Source organism: Podarcis gaigeae, assembly GCF_964106915.1.
Source record: "Podarcis gaigeae genome assembly, chromosome: 18".
NCBI classification, from domain to species: Eukaryota; Metazoa; Chordata; class Lepidosauria; order Squamata; family Lacertidae; genus Podarcis; species Podarcis gaigeae.
Genome location: NC_139696.1, coordinates 6,621,738 through 6,641,019, shown reverse-complemented (window position 1 = coordinate 6,641,019; position 19,282 = coordinate 6,621,738). Strand labels below are relative to the sequence as shown.

The 19,282-nt window shown below is 47.9% G+C and overlaps 1 protein-coding gene across 4 annotated transcripts in view; it reads right to left on the bottom strand.

Moving 5' to 3' along the window:
- LOC310835657 (MPN domain-containing protein-like) overlaps positions 1-19,282 on the bottom strand; it is a gene marked incomplete at its 5' end in the record, with an annotated part of 32,090 nt that extends 12,808 nt beyond the window's left edge. For 2 of the 4 annotated variants that reach the window (XR_014559723.1, XM_083720544.1), the window contains 10 exons: positions 402-472; positions 2,525-2,693; positions 3,384-3,460; positions 4,131-4,203; positions 5,734-5,830; positions 8,607-8,682; positions 10,999-11,158; positions 12,053-12,283; positions 14,947-15,155; positions 19,196-19,282. Coding sequence is in view for 3 of the 4 variants with exons in the window: in XM_083720544.1 (XP_083576670.1) it covers positions 402-472; positions 2,525-2,693; positions 3,384-3,460; positions 4,131-4,203; positions 5,734-5,830; positions 8,607-8,682; positions 10,999-11,158; positions 12,053-12,283; positions 14,947-15,155; positions 19,196-19,208 (1,176 nt within the window). Of the gene's footprint in view, positions 1-401; positions 473-2,524; positions 2,694-3,383; positions 3,461-4,130; positions 4,204-5,733; positions 5,831-8,606; positions 8,683-10,998; positions 11,159-12,052; positions 12,284-14,946; positions 15,284-19,195 lie in introns of those variants that run through there. The other 2 variants (XM_083720546.1, XM_083720545.1) reach the window with 2 other exon arrangements.

Sequence of the window (19,282 nt, the reverse complement as noted above, 5' to 3'; positions counted from 1 at the left end):
ACGAGATGGTGGGACAGTGTTCTCGAAGCTACCAGCATGAGTTTGACCCAACTGCGGGAGGCAATGGAAGACAGGAGGGCCTGGCATGCTCTGGTCCAGGGGGTCACGAAGAGTTGGACACGACTAAATGACTAAACAACAACAAGGCACCTCATGCTGCAAGAAATCGCCCATTTGTATTATTTAGAGGACCTCCAGCACTTTGAATTGGGCCCGGAAACTAATTGGTAGCCAGTGCAGTCGGACCAGATCTGTGTAATATGCTCAGACCGTCTTCCTTCAGTGAGCAAGCTGGGTGGCTGAATTTTCCAAACCACTGGTCTGATTTGGTGTGAGGTACTTTTTTGCCCCCCCCCCCCGCTCTCCCAAAGAGCACCTTGCTCAGGACCTGCAGGACTCACCTCCGGAGGGGGCATAACCCAGAAGGGCGCAATCTTCGACTCCATGCCTTGGTTGGCATGGCAGTATGGACCTGAGGGGACAATAAGACAGAAGAAGAGTTTGGATTTGATATCCCGCTTTATCACTACCCTAAGGAGTCTCAAAGCGGCTAACAATCTCCTTTCCCTTCCTCCCCCACAACAAACGCTCTGTGGGGTGAGTGGGGCTGAGAGACTTCAGAGAAGTGTGACTGGCCCAAGGTCACCCAGCAGCTGCATGTGGAGGAGCGGAGACGCGAACCCGGTTCCCCAGATTACGAGACTACCGCTCTTAACCGCTACACCACACTGGCTCTCCAGATCACTTGGGCACCTAGCATGGGAACAGTATAAGCTAAACAAATTAACGTATAAGCTAAACAAGCTATAGCTTAGGGCCCCGCTTTCTTGGGGGCCCCCAAAAAAAATTAAAGGAAAACTGGATGTACATTTACAAAATATAAGATAAAAAATAAAAACCTACATACAGCAACATTGTTTTGTGTTGTGCAGGCTCCTATGATGTAAGTCAGGCACAGGCAAACTCGGCCCTCCAGATGTTTTTGGGACTACAATTCCCATCATCCCCGACCACTGGTCCTGCTAGCTAGGGATGATGGGAGTTGTAGTCCCAAAACATCTAGAGGGCTGAGTTTGCCTATGCCTGGTGTAAGTCATGGGCCCCGCCAACTAGCCTGCTCCCTAAAATATAACTGGTTTGCTCATTTCGATATATAGGGTGGGACATACCAGGAGAGGCAGTCCCGTAGGTGCAAGGGTCCTCGACCGTATAGGGCTTTAAAAGTTAAAACCAGCACCTTAAACCTGACCCTGTACTCCACCGGGAGCCAGTGCAGCTGGTATAAAAGGTAAAGGTAAAGGGACCCCTGACCATTAGGTCCAGTCGTGGCCGACTCTGGGGTCATCTCACTTTATTGGCCGAGGGAGCTGGCATACAGCTTCCAGGTCATGTGGCCAGCAGGACTAAGCCGCTTCTGGCGAACCAGAGGAGCGCACGGAAACGCCGTTTACCTTCCCGCCGGAGTGGTACCTATTTATCTACTTGCACTTGGACGTGCTTTCGAACAGCCAGAGCAGCGCACGGAAACGCCGTTTACCTTCCCGCTGGAGCGGTACCTATTTATCTACTTGCACTTTGACGTGCTTTCAGACTGCTAGGTTGGCAGGAGCAGGGACCGAGCAACGGGAGCTCACCCCGTCATGGGGATTCGAACCGCCGACCTTCTCCGGGTGAATGTGATCCCACGGCAAGGACCCCGTAAGGAGCCTCGCTGTGGCAATCTGCACCCAATGGGGTTTCTGGGTCAGTCTCAAGGGCAGCCCCACATAGAGTGAGTTACAGACGGGATTAGACACAGGAGCAATCCGTAAAGGAGAAACATTGAGAGAGATACATTGCTGCCCGTTTCTGCACCTAATGTTTACAGAGAGCTGCGAGATGGTGGGCTGTGTGATGGCCTGGGATTCGGACTCGGAGGCTGAACCTGAGGAATCCCAGCCTGCACAGGAGTCCCCGCCTCCAGAACCAGCTGAGCCGGGACAGGGGCTTGAAGCTGAAGGGTCCTCACCTGTGCTGGATCCTCAGGTGCAGGCGTCAGCTGAGTCTTCTCTGGTTCCTGAGGTGATGGAGGACCCATTGCCTGCAGGTGCTCCACTCTCAGCCCCGTCAGGGGAAGAGGAGGCTGCCTCTGGGTCCGCTAACCCTCCAGCCTCTCCTGAGCTGCAGAGGCTCAGGGCAGAGAGGCGGAGGGAGCTACGTTCTCACAGGAGGAGGGCTCACCTCCAGGCCAGGAGAGGCGAGTCACCTGTGGACCGGGGCCGCCCTGTTCCTCGGGGTAGATAAAAGCCAGCCAGTCCCAGTCCCAAGTTGTGGGAGCAACATTGTTGGTAGCCAGTTCCTGCCTGTACCCTGTCCTGCTGGAGCTCCTGACCTCACCTTCCTTGGACCTAGTTTCAGCTTTGACGGACTGCCTCCATACTGCACCCTCGACCACGGACTGGACTTGGATCTAGCCTCATGGTTAACCCACAGGAACAGCACAGGCTGTTTCGTTGAGACAGACGGGCATCCTTCTGCCACTTACCGCAGATGAGTGCCAAGCAAGGCTGAAAGCTGTTGCTGGTTCCCTGGAGCTTCAGCTGGTAGTCCATTTGAGTATCAATGTCCTGGAGGGATGGCAGGGCATGGCTGAACGGGTGGCTGTGATACCAGCCCACCAGGGAAAGCCCACGCATAAAGAGGTTCTGGCATATCTGAAGACAAGAGGAAAAGGATGTTGCTTTTCAGCAGTCTTAAGCATATCCAGAAGAATTGATGCTTTTGAATTCTGGTGCTGGAGGAGACTCTTGAGAGTCCCATGGACCGCAAGAAGATCCAACCTCTCCATTCTGAAGGAAATCAGCCCTGAATGCTCACTGGAAGGACAGATCCTGAAGCTGAGGCTCCAATACTTTGGCCACTTCATGAGAAGAGAAGACTCCCTGGAAAAGACCCTGATGTTGGGAAAGATGGAGGGCGCAAGGAGAAGGGGACGACAGAGGACGAGATGGTTGGATAGTATTCTCAAAGCTACCAGCATGAGTTTGACCAAACTGCGGGAGGCAGTGGAAGACAGGAGTGCCTGGCGTGCTCTGGTCCAGGGGGTCATGAAGAGTCGGAGAGGACTAAACAACAAATGTATGCTGCTACTGCGGCCCGTGTTTTGTTAGCCCCAAAATGGAAAACAAGCGAGTTCCCAACCAAAGAAGAACACCCTCGAACAGGGAGCAACTTGTCTTCCCATCATCCTCATCCAAGCTGTTTGCCCGAGAGTTATACTTCCAAGACAGCTGGAGGGCAAAGGAAGAATCGAACACACAATCCATGGGGCAGCCGTGGTGCCCGCTACCCCATGTTGGACTCCAGCACCACCATTACTAATTACTGGTATATGAGCTCCTTACCTCTTCTTCCACAGCAGCTGCTAAGTCCCCGTCCGCAAGGCGTGATCGGCAAGGGAATGCCCTCAGCACCGTTAACACTGAAAGATTTAAAAAAGAAAAGATGTGTGAGAGGTTGAAAGTCAATCTTGAGAGTCCTCTTAGACTCGGCATAGGTAAAGGTAAAGGGACCCCTGACCATTAGGTCCAGTTGTGACCGACTCTGGGGTTGCGGCGCTCATCTCGCTTTATTGGCCGAGGGAGCCGGCGTACAGCTTCCGGGTCACGTGGCCAGCAGGACTGAGCCGCTTCTGGCGAACCAGAGCAGCGCACAGAAATGCCATTTACCTTCCCGCCGGAGTGGTACCTATTTATCTACTTGCACTTTGACGTGCTTTCGAAGTGCTAGGTTGGCAGGAGCTCACCTTGTTGCGGGGATTCGAACCGCCGACCTTCCGATCGGCAAGCCCTAGACTCTGTGGTTTAACCCACAGCGCCACCTGTGTCCCAGACCAGGCATAGGCATAGATAAAAAATAAAAACCTGCATACAGCAACAGTGTTTTGTGTTGTGCAGGCTCCTACGATGTAAGTCAGGCATCAGCAAACTCCGGCCCTCCAGATGTTTAGGACTATAATTCCCATCATCCCTGACCATTGGTCCTGTTATTTAATTAAATACATTTTAAAATGTATTTAATTAAGTACATTTTAAAGGAAATTTGGAACATTTCCGCTCCACTCCCTTGCTAGTTACCCCAGGGGAACTTACGCTGGCTGTTGGTGTCCCAACGACCTCCGAGATAGCCAGTCACTTCACTCTTCGTCAGGTGACTATGGAAGTCCTAAGAGGAAAGGGGGGTGGGGAGAGCACAGGTTTGGAGGTTTGGTCACCCTTGGGTGCCATAGGTGCTGCTGGACTCCAGCTCCCATAATCCCTGCATTGCACGGGGGTCAGACTAGATGACTCTACAATGCTATATTCCTCATATCAGAATCCAAGCAATCAGATTTATGGATTCCTCCCTCCACCCCCAAAAGCTCTACCAGTCTTTTAAATCAGAACCAGTGAAGGCAGTGAAGGTCCTGTGTGAGTATCTGGAGGTGGCTGGAGGATGGATGGCGGCTAACAGATTGAGGTTGAATCCTGACAAGACAGAAGGACTGTTTTGTGGGGACAGGAGGTGGGCAGGTGTGGAGGACTCCCTGGTCCTGAATGGGGTAACTGTGCCCCTGAAGGACCAGGTGCGCAGCCTGGGAGGCATTTTGGACTCACAGGTGTCCATGGAGGCGCAGGTCAATTCTGTGTCCAGGCCAGCTGTCTACCAGCTTCATCTGGTACGCAGGATGAGACCCTACCTGCCCGGGAGATAGCCAGAGTGGTGCATGCTCTGGTTATCTCTTGCTTGGACTACTGCAATGTGCTCTAGGTGGGGCTACCTTTGAAGGTGACCCAGAAACTACAACAACCTAGACTGGTGACTGGGAGTGGCTGCCAAGACCATATAACACCGGTCCTGAAAAAACTTCATTGGCTCCCAGTACATTTCCGAGCACCATTCAAAGTGTTGGTGCAGACCTTTCAATCCCTAAACAGCCTCGGTCCTGTATACCTGAAGGAGCGTCTCCACCCCCATCGTTCAGCCCGGACACTGAGGTCCAGGTCCGAGGGCCTTCTGGCAGTTCCCTCTCTGCGAAAAGTGAGGTTACAGGGAACCAGGCAGAGGGCCTTCTCGGTAGTGGCGCCCACCAGGTGTAAAGGAAATAAACAGCTATCTGACTTTTAGAAGACATCTGAAAGCAGCCCTGTTTAGGGAAGTTTTTAATGTTTGATGTTTTATTGTGCTTTTAATTTTGTTGGGAGCTGCCCAGAGTGGCTGGGGAAACCCAGCCAGATGGGTGGGGTATTAATAATAATAATAATAATAATAATAATAATAATAATAATAATAACTACTACTACTGTATGCACTAGCAGAGGAAAAAAGACTGCAGGCTATTTTTCCGAACCTAAGCAGTGCTGATTCCCAAGGGGATGTTTTTTTTTTTTAAATTGCAATTAAAATTGCATTATTTCCACCAGGGAAGAAGAGGGGAGAGAAGATTTACATCAGGAACCAGGGAGGGAGGGCAGAAGAATAATCGGCATCAGGATCTGCAGCACTACTGGATTCTGCCGCCTGAGGGAAATTTTTAATGTTTGATGTTCTATTCTGTTTTAATATTCTGTTGGGAGCCACCCCGGGTGGCTGGGGAAACCCAGCCAGATGGGTAGGGTAGAAAGAATAATTTATTATTATATTATTCCTGAGGCGGTTGCTTCTCCCCTTGCCTCTTGGTGGGGCCGGCCAGGGCCCTGCCAAATGTCCACGTACCACTAACAAAAGGACGTTGCTGGAGATGGCGACGTTGAAAGGCTGGAACTTGTTAAGGGCTGCGAAAGACGTCACTTCCACCAAGGTGTGGGGATTCCTAAAGGCAGACAAAGAAACGGCCATTATGAGGACTAGTGGCATTAGATATATATATCTTAATGAGCAGAATGCAAAGGCTTTTAAATACGACTTAAACTGCCTTGGGGCAGTCAATCCTGTATTTATTTGTTATAAACATCTGAGGATCACAGAAAGGCTTACCGTATAAACGAATCGCAGTATAAATGGATGGCATGTTTTGTTTGTTGAAAATTCCTTACCAAACAAAGCCTGTTAGAGTGGTTTACATCATCAAATATACTTTATTAGGCATACGGTAAAGGTAAAGGGACCCCTGACCATTAGGTCCAGTCACGGACGACTCGGGGTTGTGGCGCTCATCTCGCTTTATTGGCCGAGGGAGACGGCGTTCAGCTTCCAGGTCATGTGGCCAGCAGGACTAAGCCACTTCTGGCGAAGCAGAGCAGCGCACGGAAACGCCGTTTACCTTCCTGCTGGAGTGGTACCTATTTATCTACTTGCACTTTGACGTGCTTTCGAACTGCTAGGTTGGCAGGAGCAGGGACCGAGCTACAGGAGCTCACCCTGTCATGGGGATTCGAACTGCTGACCTTCTGATCGGCAAGCCCAAGGCTCTGTGGTTTAACCCACAGCACCACCTGCTATTAGGCATAACAAACCACATATTAACAGACACTGTATACAAATTGTGCAAGATACGAGCTCAGCTTAACAAGGTTTGTCCCGGTCAGATCTTTAACTCCAGAGGAAATCAATTTGCATAAATAACACAATACGACACTACCACATCACCAATCAATTAAGAACCACTAAATCTCTTTATAACAGCCCAGTCTTTCTACATGGACAGCACTCAAAAATTCAGCCACAATTAAAGTAATTTGATCATTCCTGTCCGAAAGCTGGTCCTGAACCGTTGGTAGCATAGATTTCAGCCTTTTGAGTTGTAAGGCCTCTAATAATTGTGTTCTGGCATAAATGCCAAATCACAAGAAAAGAAAATATGCTCCAAAGTATCAGGTTCCTTCTTAGAGTGGTTAAAAAACAACATTTTCTTCAAAATTGGTTTACAAAATTGTGTTCTAAACCCATCTTGCATTCAGCAAGTCGTTATTTTGCTTTCGTATTATTTTGCCGAAAACCGCACACATGCTGCACCGTATTGCAATGTGCTGTTGCAAGGCAAGGTGAAACTGTTTCAGCCTGGGGCCATATTCCCTCCCAGGGGCCACGGGCCAGTGGTGGGCGGGCCAGAGCCAAAAGTGGGAGGAGCAATACATGTAAATTTCACTATTCTAATAACATTGACTCACCCCCTCTCTGCCCTCCTCAGTTAGCAAGAGGCCTTGCTAAAGGGAACCAGGCAGAAGGCCTTCTCGGTGGTGGCACCTGCCCTGTGGAACGCCCTCCCACCAGAAGTCAAAGACAACAACAACTATCAGACTTTTAGAAGACATCCGAAGGCAGCCCTGTTTAGGGAAGCTTTTAATGTCTGACAGACTACAGTGGTACCTCGGGTTAAGTACTTAATTTGTTCCGGAGGTCCGTACTTAACCTGAAACTGTTCTTAACCTGAAGCACCACTTTAGCCTCCTGTTGCTGCCGCTCTGCCGGAGCACATTTTCTGTTCTCATCCTGAAGCAAAGTTCTTAACCTGAAGCACTATTTCTGGGTTAGCGGAGTCTGTAACCTGAAGCGTATGTAACCCGAGGTACCACTGTATTGTATTTTAATCTTTTGTTGGAAGCCGCCCAGAGTGGCCAAGGAAACTCAGGCAGATGGGCAGGGTATAAGTAATATATTATTATTATGATTATTATTATTATGATTATTAAGCCCAAGGGCATGTTCTGGCTTGGGGAAACACTGTGCAAGAATTGTGGGAGCTTTCCAGGGGCCGGTGAGAGAAGTCTAGAGGGCCACGTTGTGAATCCCAGCCAGAGTTTTCTCTTTTACAGCGTTGGCCGCATTTCAGCAAACTAGCTTCTCCAGCCGCTGCTGAAATCCTGCCTCCCCACCCACCAACTCAAAGCAGGCATCCATTCTCAAGTCTGCCTTTGTCTTGAGGACCAGAGCCTTTCCCCCTGCTTTTTAAATTAGACCTTGAGGTTGTCAGCATGCTGCACTCAAGTTGCCAGATTTCACCCCCTGAGCACAGCTGCACACAAGCATAGCTGTCAAGTGTCCCTTATTTGAAGGGACAGTCCCTTATTCCAGCGCCATGTCCCGCTGCTGTCCCTTATTGATGATGTCCCTTAAATTTCCCGGGTTTCAAAGGAAGCAGCTCCTCTCCCTCCCTCCCTGCCGGCCAGGGAGGAGGGAGGCTCCAACTGTGTTGCTTAGCTGTGTTGCTCACCCAATAAGAAGTCTAAGAACGACTGGGGGGTGGAGCTTGCATGCCTTGTGTGTGGCTAGTTAATGCAAGCTGAGGGGTTTTTTGAATGCTGGACGCCATTTTGTTGCACGTGCTGCTGCAAACTTTGCAGTGCAAAGCCAGGCCGGGGAGCCATCTTAAGTTGAGGCTGCATAGGCCTTGTGGTGCATGTGATTCAGATTCTATTCAGTTGAACCTCTGGTTACAAAGTTGGTTGGACAGTGTTCTCAAAGCTACCAGCATGAGTTTGACCAGTCTGCAGGAGGACAGGAAGACTGGAGTGCCTGGAACAGGTGAGGCTGCAGGTCCCTTATTTTGGCTGCTGGTCCCTTATTTTCAAATCTGTAAGCTGACAGCTATGCACACAAGACATCTGCCTCTAGCTACTGAAAGGATTTCATACATACGATGGACATACCTGGCAGAGTCCCGACTCCCCAGGCTGCAATAACGGACAGGGATTCGATTCCTGCAGTCCAGCCTTTTGCTGTTATCTGCGGTTAAAAACAAAGCAACTGGCCAGCACTGAGCTAAATTGATCCATGAAATGCAAAATTAAACATCTCCACCCTCCGTATCAATGCCTTCCATTGTTGCACCGTTTAAACAGGTTTCTTTTATTCTACGTTTTAATTGTGGGTGTTCGTGCTTCATTTTGTTTACAAAATGTATTTTTTTATACATAGCAAAACCATTGTGACCTTTATCAAAGAGTAGCGCTAGCTACTGGTTTTCCCAGTAGTGATGTATGGAAGTGAAAGCTGAACAATAAAGTAGGCTGATCACCAAAGAATGGATGCTTTTGAATTCTGCTGCTGGAGGAGACTCCTGAGAGTCCCATGGACTGCAAGAAAATCAAACCTCTCCATTCTGAAGGAAATCAGCCCTGAGTGCTCTCTGGAAGGACAGATCCTGAAGCTGAGGCTCCAAGACTTTGGCCACCTCATGAGAAGAGAAGACTCCCTGGAAAAGACCCTGATGTTGGGAAAGATGGAGGGCACAAGGAGAAGGGGACGACAGAGGACGAGATGGTGGGACAGTGTTCTTGAAGCTACCAGCATGAGTTTGACCAAACTGCAGGAGGCAGTGGAAGACAGGAGGGCCTGGCGTGCTCTGGTCCAGGGGGTCATGAAGAGGCGGACACAACTGAACGACTAAACAACAACAGCGCTAGCCAAAATTCCTCCCTGCAGCAGGGGGCGGGGGGGGGGGAGTCTGTTTTCCAAGAATCTGTGAGGACATCAGTTCTGACAAATTTCTTTTATTTCTGTTGTATAAAGATCTGTTTGTGGAGTTAGGCTGTTTTTCGGTTGCATATGTAATAAAACTATACACTTGTACCTTGGTTGTTGAACGCCTTGTGACTCAAACGTTTTGGCTCCCAAACATTGTAAACCCAGAAGTGAGTGTTCTGGTTTGCGAACTTTTTTTGGAAGCTGAACGTCCGACGCAGCTTCTGCAGCTTCCGATTGGCTGCAGGAAGCTCCTGAAGCCAATCAAAGCCACGCCTTGGTTTTTGAACGTTTTCGGAAGTCGAAAGGACTTCCAGAATGGATTCCATTTGAAAACCAAAGTATGACTGTACTAAGTTTATGGGTGTTTTTTAAGTACGAGCGAAATTGTTTCATTGTGTATTTAAATCACAAATAATAGGGTTTATATATATATATATATATATATATATATGCTTTCGTAGATTTTCACGGGTACAGGAATGCAGGTTTTGGTGTCCTCGGGTGTCTTCCCGTGTAAAAGTTGGGGTGTCTAGGCGACGTTTCGACGAGGTCTCACTCGTCATCTTCAGGCTGGTGCTTTCGGCTTCTTGTTACTGGAACAGAGCGGGATCTCAATGTTTGAGTTCCTATAAATACTGTAGAGGGGGTGTGGTGTCTAGCCTCCAATGTTCTGGGCAGAGAGGAAGTTCCCAGGCTAGTGTGCCTTTTCTTCTTTTGTTCCTTAATTACTTGAGAGATACCTTGAGTGATTTCTTGAGTGATATCCTGAGTACCACTTAGGTGGGTCATTAGGTGTGGATTAGTTGCTAAAGTCTTTGTGTCTTGACCTCTTGAACTTTGTGAAGAGTTTTCCTGAGAAGATGGCTGTATTGCACTTAGTTGTGCTTTGGCTTGGCTTCGTGTATAGGGGCGAGCTGTGGTTTTGTGGCTTGTGTCAGCCAGATCTGTGTAGGGATTGCAGGGGGGTGCACCTCCGGATGCTGCACCCCCCTGCAATCCCTACACAGATCTGGCTGACACAAGCCACAAAACCACAGCTCGCCCCTATACACGAAGCCAAGCCAAAGCACAACTAAGTGCAATACAGCCATCTTCTCAGGAAAACTCTTCACAAAGTTCAAGAGGTCAAGACACAAAGACTTTAGCAACTAATCCACACCTAATGACCCACCTAAGTGGTACTCAGGATATCACTCAAGAAATCACTCAAGGTATCTCTCAAGTAATTAAGGAACAAAAGAAGAAAAGGCACACTAGCCTGGGAACTTCCTCTCTGCCCAGAACATTGGAGGCTAGACACCACACCCCCTCTACAGTATTTATAGGAACTCAAACATTGAGATCCCGCTCTGTTCCAGTAACAAGAAGCCGAAAGCACCAGCCTGAAGATGACGAGTGAGACCTCGTCGAAACGTCGCCTAGACACCCCAACTTTTACACGGGAAGACACCCGAGGACACCAAAACCTGCATATATATATATATATATATATATAATTGGTTTTACATTTGTAAACTGCTTAGAAACCCATTTTGGCAAGTCAGCGGCATATAAATCAATACTACATTGACTTACCTGAGCTGTGCAATTCTGCAAGACTTTTCGCCTGCTGCTTCCGGGTCTTGTCCTCCAATTTCTTAGCTAGCATGGACTCTGAGAGGACTGACTTAACCCCCTTGGCTTCTTCTTCCTCCTCCTCTGCAAGCTCATCCTCTTCCCCTTCGCTCACTAAACTCTGGGGGAGAAAAATAGATGCAAAAGCCGGAAACTCTGTGAGCAAAAATAAATAAATCACTTACTGTGATTTATTCTAGCCTAAGTATTTTTGTGGGGAACATTTGTTTTGAAAGTGGATGAGGGCATATGTGAATCTAACCAAGTTTTAATGTGCTCTGCGCAATCGCTGTTGTGCTTAACTCTGCTGTGAGAGAGTAAGAATATCTCTTCCCAACCTCTCTCCACAGCAACGGTTGGTGCCGACATTAAATTATTAAATTTGTATGTGGCCCTTTATCCAAATATCTCGGGGCAGAAAGCAGATAGCCCTTGATTTCTTAGCGTAAATGAAAACTGCATTAGTTATTCTTGCACAGAAGCACAAACAAAAGAGGGCAAATAACTGTGTTGCCATTAAGCATATATAAATATCTGGAGTCTGTTACTTTCTTTTTTTAACCCATTAAAAGCAGCTTTTTGCATTTACCATAATCTGATAAATCTAAACTGTTGCTTACTTAAGTAAAGGTAAAGGGACCCCTGACCAGTAGGTCCAGTCGTGGCCGACTCTGGAGTTGCGGCGCTCATCTCGCTTTACTGGCCAAGGGAGCCAGCGTACAGCTTCTGGGTCATGTGGCCAGCAGAACTAAGCCGCTTCTGGCGAACCAGAGCAGCGCACGGAAATGCCCTTTACTTTCCCACAGGAGCGGTACCTATTTATCTACTTGCACTTTTGACATGCTTTCAAACTGCTAGGTTGGCAGGAGCAGGGACCGAGCAATGGGAGCTCTCCCTGTCGCGGGGATTCGAACCGCTGACCTTCTGATCGGCAAGTCCTAGGCTCTGTGGTTTAACCCACAGCGCCACCCGCGTCCCTTGTTGCTTACTTAGAGAAATTAGGGTATTCACTCACCTCCTCTGCAGGGGGCGTGTTGGGCTGGTACTTCTTCAGCCAAACAGCTTTATACTGGTCTAATTTCTGGCCCTTATACTTGACCGATGCCCAGCCACACCCAGACTTCTTGGCTGGGTTGACAAGCTTTTTGCAGTAGGTTGCCCAGGCGCTAGGCGAGTTGAACACTTGACCCGTCTCCTGCCAAACGATCTTGCCATCCGTCAAGAGGTCGCCCAAGAACTTCTTGCCCTGGGACAGGTGAGAGAGGAGAGACAATGGGAATGTAAAAAAGTGGGAAACCCCTGGGAAACGATATATAATGAGACGACAAAGATGTTGAAATATCCATTTACAGTGGTACCTCGGGTTACATACGCTTCATGTCACATACACTTCAGGTTACAGACTCCACTAACCCAGAAATAGTGCTTCAGGCTAAGAACTTTGCTTCAGGATGAGAAAAGAAATCGTGCTCCGGCGGCGCGGCAGCAGCAGCAGGCCCCATTAGCTAAAGTGGTGCTTCAGGTTAAGAACAGTTTCAGGTTAAGTACGGACCTCCGGAACGAATTAAGTACTTAACCCGAGGTACCACTGTATTAAAAAAAAACAGAAGCATTTTTAATTAGCATTGTAGGAGATGATATTAATAGACAGGACTGTAAGTTGTTCTTATATGCAATGACAGCAGCAAGAGTATTATTGGCACAAAAATGGAAGCAAGAAGAATTGCCGACGAAAGAAGAATGGCAAATGAAATTAATGGACTATGCAGAATTAGACAACAGGAAGGATTCGAAATCTGCGGGATCAGAGATTCTTAGAAGACTGGAGTAAATATCTGAACTATTTGAAAAGCAATTGTAATAAACAGATTATGCTAGTAGGACTGCAATAAGTTCTGTAAGGAGGACTATTTGAAATATTGCAAGAAAGACTACGATGAGAACTATTGGTCAAGGATAATCAAAAGTAATAGAGAAATTAAGAAATGCAGAAGAAATGACAAAGAGTGGGAAATCTTCAGAAGTGACGGAAGTCTAAAATATTGTATAAGATCAGAAGTTACGTTAAACGATTGTTGGAAATGATATGTTAAAAAAACCAATAAAAATGGAGAGAGAGAGAGAGAGAGAGAGAGAGAGAGAGAGAGAGGAGACAAAACGAAGGCATGGGTGGGTGTGCAGGAGATAAATAGATGACTCCACTCTTTTTCTAAGTTCATTTATGTTGTAACCAGTGCTTTTCCTCCCAGCCAGAGCTCAGTTCCAGCTCTTCTCAGGTGGGCGCCATTTGTGGGAATGTTCAGGGAGGCAGGAGAGGATATATTGTTTATTAATATCCTTCCTAACTGGCATTAGCAAGTGCCTTTACTTACCAGACTTTCACATTCCCCTTTCAAACGCACAGCGGATAGCTGGTTGCAGGCTTGTGTAAGCGTCTCATTGTCAGCTTCCTGGTAAGTTCCCTTATACCCCTCTTAAAAGAATAAACACACCACAATCTTGTGTAAAGTATATATAAGCATAGCTGCCAACGTTTCCCTTTTTAAAAGAGAAATTCCCTTATTCCGAATACGATTCCTCGCAAGGAAAGGGAAACGTTGACAGCTATGTATATAAGTAGTTTACTCACATTCAGTTCACAGATGGATCTCTGAAGGCAGACTTAGTTACAAAGTATATACGTGGATCTATCCCATATGGAGATAGTCCCAGTGTCCTCTGTTGGCTGGAAGCTAATCTCTAGCTAAAAGCTGATCCATCGATGGAGGAAGTAAAAAGAGAGAGAACCTTTTGTTACAGGTAAGGTCATGCCCACCTCTAGATAAAGGTAAACGGACCCCTGACCATTAGGTCCAGTCGTGGATGACTCTGGGGTTGTGGTGCTCATCTCACTTTATTGGCCGAGGGAGCCGGCGTACAGCTTCCGGGTCATGTGGCCAGCAGCACTAAGCTGCTAAGAGCAGGGCATGGAAACACCGTTTACCTTCCCGCCGGAGCGGTACCTATTTATCTACTTGCACTTTGACGTGCTTTCAGACTGCTAGGTTGGCAGGAGCAGGGACCGAGCAACGGGAGCTCACCCCGTTGCCGGGATTTGAACCGCCGACCTTCTGATCGGCAAGTCCTAGGCTCTGTGGTTTAACCCACAGCGCCACCTGCGTCCCATATGCCCACCTCTAGTCATATGGAAAAGGAAGTATGTCCCAGCCAGGAGGAAACAGGAACGTTCCCCCTGCATGGCCACTCTAGGAAAACAAGGAATGTTGTGCTTGACTGCTACTTAACGTATCACATCCCACACCATTGAGGGCCAGCACTCCCCTTGCCCGCTTCTTGCAAGGAGAAGCGACGGAACGACGAGAGCGTCTTACAATCTGCCCAGATGCGGTCCAGCGCTCAGGGCCTTCTGGTGGTTCCCTCATTGCGAGAAGCAAAGCTACAGGGAAGCAGGCAGAGGGCCTTCTCGGTGGTGGCCCTGTGGAACGCCCTCTCACCAGATGTCAAAGAGAACAACAACTGCCAGACTTTTAGAAGACATGTGAAGGCAGCCCTGTTCAGGGAAGTTTTTAATGTGTGACATCTTAGTGTATTTTTGGTATTTGTTGGAAGCCCCCCAGAGTGGCTGGGGAAACCCAGCCAGATGGGGGGGGTACAAATAATAAATTGTTGTTGTTGTTGTTGTTGGTAAAGGGACCCCTGAAATGCCGTTTACCTTCCCACTGGAGCAGTACCTATTTATCTACTTGCACTTTGATGTGCTTTCGAACTGCTAGGTGGGCAGGAGCAGGGACTGAACAACGGGAGCTCACCTCATCTCGGGGATTCGAACCGCCGACCTTCTGATCGGCAAGTCCTAGCCTCTGTGGTTTAACCCACAGCGCCACCTGCGTCCCTTATTATTATTATTACCAGGTAGTAAATGGAGAGGACACCCTCTCCGGGCTCAATCAGCCCGTCCTTGAGAAGCACACGCAGAGTGATTCCTCGACGGGTCAGAATGCAGCAGCTACGCCTGCCAGGAACCAGTAATTTCCCCACGTTCTCGTGGTCTTCCAAGCTCGCCTCCAGCTCCTCCTCGTCCTCTTCCAGGCAATCGTCTCCTCCGAGGGATTCTGCATCTAGGGTTTGGGACATAGCTGTCAGCTTACAGATTTGAAAATAAGGGACCAGCAGCCAAAATAAGGGATTTTCCAAGCACAGGTATGTTCGACTTCTGAGCCCCTCCAAGCCAAAGGCAGAAAGCCCAGCCAGCAGCCAAACGAAGCCTCAAGCGGTGGTTCCCACAGCGCAGCAACCCGGCAAAGGGGATGCAGCAAGGAAAACTGCCGTCACCTATCCGCTGGGAAGCGCCGAGCAAAGGCGATTTGATTGGCACAAGGCATGCAAGCTCCACCCCCCAGTCGTTCTTAGATTCCTTATTGGGTGATCAACACAGCCAAGCAACACAGTTGGAGCCTCCCTCCTCCCTGGCCGGCAGGGAGGGAGGGAGAGGAGCTGCTTCCTTTGAAACCCGGGAAATTTAAGGGACATCATCAATAAGGGACAGCAGCGGGACACGGCGCTGGGATAAGGGACTTTCCCGTCAAATAAGGGACGCTTGACAGCTATGGTTTGGGAAGAGTAAGCGCAGAAGGAATGATCAGGGAACCGGGAGGGATCAGGCTGGGAAATTTAGGTTCGATCCCTGGCAAAACCAGGCAGGGTTGGGAATATTCCCCCACCCACCCTCAAGATCTAGTAGACACCAAACTGGGAAGGGTAGCTGATGCCACAGAAGACAGAATCAGAATTCGAAATGACCTTAACAGATTGCAGAGACCTGGGCCCAAGCTAGCAAATGGAATTCTAATAGGGACAAATGTCTGGTTCTGCACTTAGGTAGGAAGAACCAGATGCACATATGGGGACACCCAAGTTACTAGAAGCATGTGTGAATAGGATCTAAGGGTCTCGGTGGACCACAAGCTTAACGTGAGTCCACAGTGTGATGCAGTAGCAGAAAAAGGCTAAGGCTATTCTATTATTATTTTTTTTGAATAATTTTTTTATTAAGATTTTAAAGATTACAAAAAAGAGAAAATAATAACAATCAGAGAAAAAACGAAAAAACAATACATGTATAAAAAGAAAAAAACATCATCAAAAACCAGAAAACAGAAGAAAAAAGATAAAAAACAAGTCAAACCTGTACATCACTTACTACATTCACTTATTTCCTTGACCTCCTCACGCCTCCCATTTTTGTATTCTAATTCAATTTGTTATTTCAGCAAATCCTTCCAACCTTATTTTTATCTTAATAATTTGTCTTAATATACTATAATTTTACATTCTCTCTTTCACCAACCCATTTTAACTTAATCCTTTATGTCATGTCTACGAAAACCACATAATTTTCTTTTCCCAACATCTTTCTAGCAATCCTTAATTTTACAATATTTTTGAAGATAAACTTTGACTTTATTCCTATCCTCTTCCACCAACTCTTCTCCTTGGAAGGCTAAGGCTATTCTAGGCTGCGGGACGCAGGTGGTGCTGTGGGTTAAACCACAGAGCCTAGGACTTGCCGATCAGAAGGTCGGCGGTTAGAATCCCTGCGACGGGGTGAGCTCCCGTTGCTCGGTCCTAGCTCCTGGCAACCTAGCAGTTCGGAAGCACGTCAAAGTGCAAGTAGATAAATAGGTAGCGCTCCGGCGGGAGGGTAAACGGCGTTTCTGTGCGCTGCTCTGGTTCGCCAGAAGCGGCTTAGTCCTGCTGGCCACATGACCCGGAAGCTGTACGCCGGCTCCCTCAGCCAATAAAGGAAGATGAGCACCGCAACCCCAGAGTCGGCCACGACTGGACCTAATGGTCAGGGGTCCCTTTACCTTAGTCCTTATGAAGTTGAAGATCAGCGGGACAGTTCTTGGTGGACACGACTTTGGTGTTACCACTTGCGATGCGTCCCCTGACCCCTTGTATAGAGGAGGGGCATATGTTTGATTTGGCTAAGATTAGATGTCTGAGGTTGCAGCTGCATAGGCCCCTCGATCTCCCCACTCCCCTAATTAGAGTGGTACAGTGGTACCTTGGTTCCCAAATGTCTTGATTCTCAAACACAAAAGACCCAGGAGTAACTGTTCCAGTTTTCGAACATTTTTCGGAAGCCAAACATCCAGTGCGGCTGTCAGCTATTGTTTCCGGGGGGCCTGCACCAATCAGAAGCTGCGCCTTGGATTCTGAACATTTCGGAAGTCAAACGGACTTCTAAAACGGATTAAGTTTGGCGCATTTGTTTTTGCTATTTGTTTTGCGTTTTTGTTTTTGAGGCTTTTTCGCTTCATTTGTTTCTGCGACTGTGTGGAACCCAGTTCAGCTACTGATGGATTGTGTGACTGCGGAAATGGATAAAAGCCCCCCCACTCAAACAATGACTATCATCAGTGAACATAAGGAAAAAAAAATTTAAATTTTTATTGCCTACAATACTGTCTTATTTATTTTATAGTGCAGTACATTGATTATTGCTTTCATTTTATGGAGCAATGGTCTTGTTAGAGAGTAAAATTCATGCTAAATTGCTGCTTTGGGGGTTGTTTTTAAAAGTCTGGAATGGATTGATCCATTCTGCATTTTCTATGGGAAAGTACACCTTGGTTTTGGAACGCCTTGGTTTTAGAACAGACTTCCAGAACGGATTAAGTTTGAGAACCAAGGTACCACTTTATTTGAAGCTTTGTTTAATCTGGCAACCAGCCCCGCTCCTCATGGCAAATCTTCTTCCTCCTCCCGTTCCTCCAGAGTGAAGGATACTTCCTTGCGTCCCAAGTGAGAATACAAGACAAAACCGAGGGAGTCCAACGAGTTTGGAGAGAGCGAATGAGAGAAGGGGAAGGAAAGAGGTTCTAGAGCTTACAGCCTGCATAGACCCAACATGGGAAGCAGAAGGGACTACAGTGGTACCTCGGGTTACAGACACTTCAGGTTACATACACTTCAGGGTACAGACTCCACTAACCCAGAAATAGTACTTCGGGTTAAGAACTTAGCTTCAGGATGAGAACAGAAATCGTGCTCCGGCAGCACGGCAGCAGCAGGAGGCCCCATTAGCTAAAGTGGTGCTTCCGGTTAAGAACAGTTTCAGGTTAAGAACGGACCTCCGGAACGAATTAAGTACTTAACCCGAGGTACCACTGCATTGGTTTATTTTCTTTCTTTCTTTCTCACTCTCTTCCTATAAATTAAACTTTCTTAATAAACTATTAATATAAAAAACCCCGGTATGAATAAACGAATAGATGTTTAGGATAGGTGGGCCCTGCCTTTCACTGGATATATTATTGAATAGTTGTTGTTGTTTACTTGTCTCTGTTGTTGTTTTATCTTTCTGCAAACCGCCTTGAGGTTTGGGGATTTTTTTGTCTTACAATCGTGGTGTCTAAATTTTGTGAAAATGTATTAGCAAGGATTGATGGTTGTAGGGTGGTTTTTTTTTTTTTTTACAATTATGCGGCATATAAATTTTGCAAAATTAATAATAAATAAAATAATATTTTTTTATTTATACCCCGCCCTTCACGGTTCAGAAAACCGGGCTCAGGGCGGCTAACAACAACTTTAAAACACTTAATGGATGCAACAAAAAACAGCATAAAATACAGTATAAAACGTGAATGACAATAAATTCAGAATTCAAAAATTAATATACAGTAGTCGTACAGAGGGATGGAAGAATGGATGAATGGATAGAGAGAGACCGACAGATGATGCATATAAATCTTGACTCTGCAACAGAACCGCTGTTAGTCACGCCCATTGTTTCCAATGGGTCTACTCTGAGCAGGGCTACAACCCATCGGGGCAGGGAGATAAATGAGCAGGAGCTGCGGATGCGCAGCCCCAACATCAGCACCTTTCTCCATCCTTTAAGTTTGGGCTTTGCAGCCGTCTGTGCGCGCTCAGAGGACCAGCGCTCTCCATCCTGGCAGGAGTCCGCCTGGGAGCCGCGCGCCCCGGGCGCACAGCTGCAAAAGCAGGTTACGTGGCCGAGAGCCCATCCTCTGAGCTGGGCTGGCTGCGGGGAGAAAGAGGGTCTGGATCCGAGCCGGGCCGGGAGCGCGCCTCCCTCCCTCCCTCCCTGCTGCCTACGGGCCCCGATCCCCGCCTCCCTCCCGGGTACCTGCTGCAGCCATGGCTCCTCTTCCCCCTCGCTGCTTCCTCTGCGCGTCACAGCGCGGAGGCTCCCGGCTGTCCCCGCCTCTCCCCG